The 7,316-nt window shown below is 34.8% G+C and overlaps 1 protein-coding gene across 1 annotated transcript; it reads left to right on the forward strand.

Moving 5' to 3' along the window:
* The first annotated feature begins 4,410 nt into the window (after positions 1–4,410).
* On the forward strand, positions 4,411–4,962 carry LOC133680737 (VQ motif-containing protein 18-like). The gene has a single exon (XM_062103743.1). The coding sequence runs from the start codon at positions 4,411–4,413 to the stop codon at positions 4,960–4,962; it is 552 nt and encodes a 183-aa protein (XP_061959727.1).
* The last annotated feature ends 2,354 nt before the right edge of the window (positions 4,963–7,316 follow it).

Genomic DNA, 7,316 nt, shown 5'->3' on the forward strand with positions numbered 1-7,316 from the left:
GTTACCTGATTCATTCTGGGCCAGGGAACAATTTGCTGCTGCTGGTGAAAAATCCTCTTGAGATATAAGAGAAAGGTGAGGGTTGATTGATGAAGAAGAAGTTCTCTCAGAGCTGACAAGTGCAGCACGACCACTTTCACGCTTTTTCTTTGTCTTGAGTTCATGCCACCAGTCCGGATATCCATGGAGCTTGAAACAGGTTTCCTTAGTGTGTTTCATATTCCCACAGTGTGTACAACCACCTCCCTCAACTTGTGTTTTTGATTTCATGCCTGGTTTCCCATCCATTACCATCTGAAGAGAAGGTTGTTGTCGCGATTTCTGTCCTCCTTTTGATATCATGGCCATGCTGGAACTGGTATCTGCTTTTGATAACGTCACCATTTGTCTCAGATCTTCTCGTCGGACATGGGCATATGCCTGTTCAATTGTTGGAAAAGGGTGAAGTTGAAGCACATCAGCTCGAATCTTGTCCAAGCGATCATCAAGTCCGTCCAAGAAAGTATAAACTCTATCTTCCTGTATAATAGAGTTATATTTCTGTATATCAACTTCACACTTCATGGGATTTGGACGTCGAAAATCAATCTCTCTCCAAAGACTTTGAAGAGTGTTGTAATATGTCTCGATTGATCCTTCCCCCTGTTTGAGTCTTGTCACCCTTCTCTTGAGATCATAGACTTGTGAGGTGTCGGAGCCATCAAAATACGTTGTGGCAATAGTATCACATACTGCCTTAGCCGTTGGAAATCTGATGTAATTTCCAATTAGTTTTGGTTCCATGGAGTTGATTAGCCATCCTTTTACCACTGCATTTTCAATTCTCCACTTTCTGAAAGCAGGATCTGTCTCTGTAGGTTGTGGAAGATCTCCATTTATGTATCCCAACTTGTCTTTACCAGAGATATACATCTCGACAACTTGGGACCAGAGTCCATAGTTCGTATCATTCAACTTGATACCGATTGGTGCAGCAACAGATTCATGAGTTGCTGCAGTTGTTGTCTGACTCAACATCTGTGATATTCTGGATGTTAAGTCAGCAAGGGTTGAAGGATCTGCTTGGGAGTTTTCTGTTGAGGAGGTAGGATCTCTCATTTTCTCAATCTTCCAGAATTCTATCTTCTTTCCCTTTTTTTCTGTTGGCTCATAGAAAGAATCAGACAGATCCTAGAGTTGACGCTCTGATACCATGTTACAATGATATATTTCTTCTTATTTTCTGTTCTGAATATGAGCATGTTCTTATAGCATATACACGGCTGCTAAGTATGGAAAGTAATTTACATAGAATTTGGCTAGGATCATGGTGATACATATTTTGTGGAGCTAATGGATTCTATCCTCGTGATTTCAGCAATTAATCTCAATGACAGTTCATGCCAACAAATAATAATTAGATAAAATTAATTAATTAATATTATAAATAAATGGTGTATCTATAATTTTATCATCATCAAAACATAACAAATAACTATATCTTAATTTTAAATTGTTGATCTTTGTCTTAATAGTAGGGTAATCTATCCGAAGAATAACTTGCTCAAGTATTGGTAAATGGGTAATCGACATGGTAGTGGAAATTAATAACATTTTAATTTTCTACTTAATTATAGTTTGAAGTTAATCCTTCCAAATTAGAAAAGAACACTTAAACTGATCTTTGAATATTACCAAGCAGCTTGGATGACGGCAAATCGATTTGGCTTCTTCAGAATTTTTCTATTCATTGCCAAGTCAAATTGATGTGTTGGCAGCGTTTTTGCAACTCTCTCATCCCCATCATCATGACTACACAAGCTTGGCAATAAACTTGTTGAAATTAGTACACATTTAATTAATTAATTTTATCGTATTTGTTCATGTGTCAACGCCATTTTTTATCACTTATTTCTTCTTGAAAACTGTCAATTTTTTTCTTAAAAAGAAAACAAAAACGGGGTAGCAACGAGTTTTATAACTGAAGTATCAATTGAGAAATCCCTCTAATACATAAGAGATAAATTCACGTATGAAGGCGTAAGAACATAGAGAGGTGTACATGCAGAGCATGTTTTTGTCGGAATAAACCCCAGTTTCTTCACCCGAAAGGAATTATATAAAATGATGCCATGGAGATATAACTACATAATCCTAAGGGGATGGATTCCTAAGCCCGATCCATAGAGCTGGTGATAGAAGAGACAATTACGAGGAAAAGTAGAAAGAATCATGAATTTCCTGTGACAAATCTTGGTGTCAGCCATGGTATGATCTCTGCAGGATCATGACTCTATGAGCATGTGGGTTTCTCATGCACGAGTCTTGTGTGTGTCGTCGTCTCCGATTTGATTCTCAGTACACAGCACAGACTTTGGCAATTGTAAGGCCTCTGCACTGCCACCTTCACGTGCACATCCACGAGCACACATCAAGCGGTTACTCTCTCTCAAGACCTCACCTCGCCAGCCTTGCTAGCACCTTCCCTAATTTGACAATTTTCTTACACGCTTATTGTTCTTGTTAGATATCCCAGTCATCTTGTAGTATCAACCATGGTTTCTGAACTTGATCCGGGTTCTACCTGATGTTAGGCCTGGTCAAGGATTAAGTGTGTTGATAAAGGTAGATCATTTTTAAAAAATAAAATAACGTAAAACTATATTATTTAGCATTGTTTATTTACTGGAAAATAATTTTCTTTTAGAAAATAAATTCCGAGAAAGTGAATTATTTTCTGATATTTGGTAGTGCAATGGAAAATAAGTTGGAAAACACTTTCAAGTGTTTGGTTATGTCATGGAAAATGAGTTAAAAAATAACTTATTAATGTTTTAATTTTTTCAAGTTTATAAAAATAATGATGAATAAATCTTACAAATTTAAAAGTTGAATGAGAATGAAATTGAAAAAAAAATATAATTTCATAAATTATCTCAAATAAAATAAATAATAATCAAAATAATAGAGATTAAATCTAAAAAATAAAAAAATTGAAAGATGAAGAAATTAAAATAATAATAATTAACATTTCATTAATTATTTCAAATAAAATAAGTACCAATTAAAAGAACGAGGACCAAATTTAATAGATAAAAAATTTCAATTAAAAAATGATAAGGAAAAAGCAAATAACAATTATAAAAATAAGGACCAAAGTTAATATAAAAATTAAATTCTAAGAGATGAAATTGAAAAACAAATATTCAAAACAAAATATATGTAGCAATCAAAAGTTTGAGGACCAAATTTGATTAATCAGCAAATAATATGATATTTCTAAATTTTTCACAATTTCCGGAAAGTATTTTCCGCCCAAAATCAAAGGAAAACACTTTCCTGTAAACCAGACCAAATTTTTCTTTGATTGGAAAGTGTTTTCCGTTGACCAGAGAGTGTTTTCTGTTGATCAACTTTTCTAATGGCAAACAAATACAGGAAAGTTTGGAAAGTGGTTTTTCAAAAAATCACTTTCCAGGAAACAAACGCAGCTTCAACTAGGTTTTTTACTAGGTTTTGTCTGGTTTGCGAGTTGATCTGTTGAATCAACCAAGTTAATTTTAAGTTAAATTTTTTTTAACACTGGCATGAGTTAGATAATGGGATAATCGGGTTTTAAGTCAATCTGTCAAGTCAAATCAAGTTTAATAATGGTGGCATCAATATTTAAAACAATTTTTTTCTCAATTCAATTCTCATGCACATTGATTTAATATATTCAAGGAGCTGGTTTTAAAATTTAAAATAAAAAATCAGAGGAAAAAAATAAATTTTAACTATAAAGTGGTCTGTCTCTTAAGGTTTTTCTGTAGTGTTGTTACTTTTAATTGATCGATAATCAAAAAATTAGAAAATTAAATCATTAAATTTGTTTGAACTACTTCCTTCGACATTCTGTGTTTCTCTTGACACTAAAAGTTCGAAAGTCAAGAAAGTTCCTAAAGATTGAATAATCATAATGAACTTGATCTGATGTTTTATTTTAATAGCATATTATAAAAACCCCAAAAACTCTGTGGGCTGTAATAAGATGGGAATTGAGATAATTAATGTGTTATATAGTACATGTACGTAGTATATACGTATTTTGTACTTGGCTAGCTGCAGGAAGGCAAAGGCAAATCAATGTCAGTTGCTGGATGGTTTATTTCATTGACCCTTGTAATTCTATATTTGTGATTCTATGAATATCCAAAAGACAGCCTTATCGACCCTTAATTAATTACCAAAAATCCTTTTTTTTTTTTAATTAAGTCAATCGCCCGACTTCTCTTCTATTTAAGCCTCCGTTTATTCCCTGCAAAAAACAACGGACACGTTAATTTCATCTGAACCTGGCTAGCTGCATGCTACAAGCCCCCTTCTCTCTTCTCCTAGCCTCCTTTCTTGCTTTATTAATTGTAACTTCCTAGTGTGTGCGCGCGTGTAGCCATGGAAGGCATAGTAAGGCCACGCTCATGTAACCCTAGTTCATCAGCTTCTTCCAAGCTAGGCATGCACAGAGAGTCACATGTAATATCACAGTTGATCAAGCCCAAAGTTCGCATAATTCACGTATTTGCACCAAAAGTTATAAAGACTGATGTTGCAAATTTTAGAGAGCTTGTTCAAAGACTCACTGGTCAACCATGTGGAAGTGAAGGCATGATCAAGAAGAAAGCAAGAAGCAGTGCTCCAGGCAAGAGAAAGAAGACCGGTTCCTCAATATGTGAGTCAAGCAAGAAAGCGATGCAGCAGCTGCCAGAGCTAGGATTGCCTAGTTTGATGAGAGGAGAGAAACTCAGGGTGGAGGTGGAAGCAAATGAAATGTTGGGGGGTCAGAATTGTTCGAGTAACTTTAATTCCCTTGATGGGTATGGAGATTTGAAAGGTTTTGTACCAGATGTGAGCAACAACTTTTCTTTGACAACACCTAATTCACAATCTTCTCATGAAATGGATGGTTATGAAGACACGCACCTTTCTTGGCAAAAGGTGGATTAGTTTAGTTTGAGGGCAATTATCCAAAAAAAAGTTTAGTTTGAGGGCATGGCCGGTTTTATTTTGTGTTTCTTTGTTCTGTCAGTCAATGACTCTCTCTTGCCAGAAAAGCTGATATGAAATTAGATATTGTTTCTTTGATGGGTTTGCAGGTATGGATGGCGCCTGATTGATTTCGTCATATATAGTATGGGGCTTGCATGGACTTCCTCGATCTTCTTACATGGTTTCTCCAGGTTTCTGTTTCATGGGGTTTGCTTAGCGAAACAGCTCTATATATGGAGGATTGACTTCAAGAACTGGGTTCATTGGGGGTTTCTTTTCTTCTTCTTCTTTTGGCTTATATGCCTTTTCATTATTGACTTTATGATCTGATCTCGACCATGTACGCATTGAAACGTATATATATTTTGCTGATCTTTTATATTGCATGCATTGCAATGAGCAACTGGACTTAATTAATTGGAATTGCATGCTTGCTTTGTCATTTTTGCTGATGACTATTCTCCATTAATTTTTCATTTTTCCCTTGAGTTTGAAAAACTGGGAAGGCTGTGAGGCGATAGCTACAACCCTGTTTTTTATTTGTTTCTTCTTAGACTTGGAATCACATGCTTGCTTTGGTGTTTTTGCCTAAGATTTTGCTCTCAGTTTGATGTGAAGTGGAGAGGCGTTCAGGGATCGAGGCTCCCTAAAACCCTATCCTCTCTTCTCCTCCTCCTTGCATATGAATTAAAATGTTAACTGTTGGATAACCGAGAGTTCATTCTATAATGTTGGGTAATCATGGTTGGCCTTGCTGATAAGACAACAATATTCATATTAGAAATCAAGATTCATCTGGTGTCATTTCGCTTATTGCTTAAGCTTGTTTATCAACAGAGTTCTATCCATTCTTGCTCGAAATATAAATCTTGAACCATTCGATCAATTTTACAGTGAAAAATAAACGCAGGCACCAAGAATTCCGTTGAAAGAGCATTTCCAATAACTTTCAATTTTAATCCTTTTGAGTTTTACAAACTCGAGAGGAGAAAATCCAAAGTTTCAGACAAGACACAAAGTCAACACCTGCCTCTGTCAACTTCCTCGACAAATAAATCTTGAAAGCAGCAGCTAATTGAACACCTTCCATGTTTCTTCAATAAAATATCTAGCCGCCCCAAATTGCAAGATTACGGTGATGTGTGCTACTTTGTGAAATCTTATACTACACTCAATATGATTTACTTCCGTTTGTCTTATACTATTATCATACATGGACAATCATAGACCAGAAAATTCAGGAGAAATGTCTATTTAGTATGACAAGCTCACGCCCACCTCCTCTCTGAACTCATAATCTAATTAGCTCGTTATGTTGTTTCTCTTTCGTGTTTTTTTAGAAATGGCATCATGCTGTTTTTTACTGACTTTCATTAATCCGAATTGTAATAAAATAACCAAAGAAAACAATGTGAAAAGAAGAACATTAGAAGGAAACTGCTCCAAGCAATGCTGAGAACAATGATCTCATAGCGTCCATTGACTTGAGATTTTGATGAGAAGATGGGAAACTGGAGATCCCTACAATATTTGACCAGCAATAATGCGATATCTAGGATGCTAGATTATCATCCTTTACACACATATAATTCACATTACACTACGAGGACGACCAGTTGTTTGTTCATACAAATGCAAAGAAGCAGGTAAATTAGAAGAAAATTGATGATGATGATAATGTTAAAGCAATTCAAATTAATACAAAAGAAATACAAACGTAAGAGAGAAGGAGGCTAGGTTTTCATTGATCATTTTATTCTAAAGTTATTATTTTAAAATAAATATAAAGAGATTAAATGTAGGCTAAACTAAAAATAATATTTTACCCTTAACAAATAAAACAAAATAAATATATTTCTTAACATCTCCTCTCAAACTCATGATGCGGCAGCTACAAATATTGAGAGTTTGTCAACTAGAAAACGACAATGAGAAATGAAATACGAATTGGTAAAGAAATCTGCAATTTGTAAAGAAGAAGAAACAAAAGGCAAAGTAATGGTGTCATGCTTGAGATGATGATGAGTAAGATGACAATTGATCTCAATGTGCTTAGTTCGTTTATAAAAAAACCAAGTTGTGAGCAATATGAATAGAACTTTGGTTGTCACAATACATAGGAGTAGGATGAGAAAGGGAAACTCTCATATCCACAAGTAACCAACGTAACCAAACAATCTCTTTGATAGTAGATGTCATAGCACGATATTCTGCTTCGATTGAAGATTGAAAAACAATATATTGTTTCTTGCTCTTCCAAGAAATGAGAGAATCACCTAAAAAGATATAGAAACCAGTAACAAACTTGCAAT

The sequence above is a fragment of the Populus nigra genome, chromosome 1 (assembly GCF_951802175.1).
Source record: "Populus nigra chromosome 1, ddPopNigr1.1, whole genome shotgun sequence".
Classification (NCBI taxonomy): Eukaryota; Viridiplantae; Streptophyta; class Magnoliopsida; order Malpighiales; family Salicaceae; genus Populus; species Populus nigra.

Bases quoted from the DNA above. Each gene is read 5' to 3' on its own strand.
- LOC133680737 (XM_062103743.1), top strand. From the start codon at position 4,411: ATGGAAGGCATAGTAAGGCCACGCTCATGTAACCCTAGTTCATCAGCT.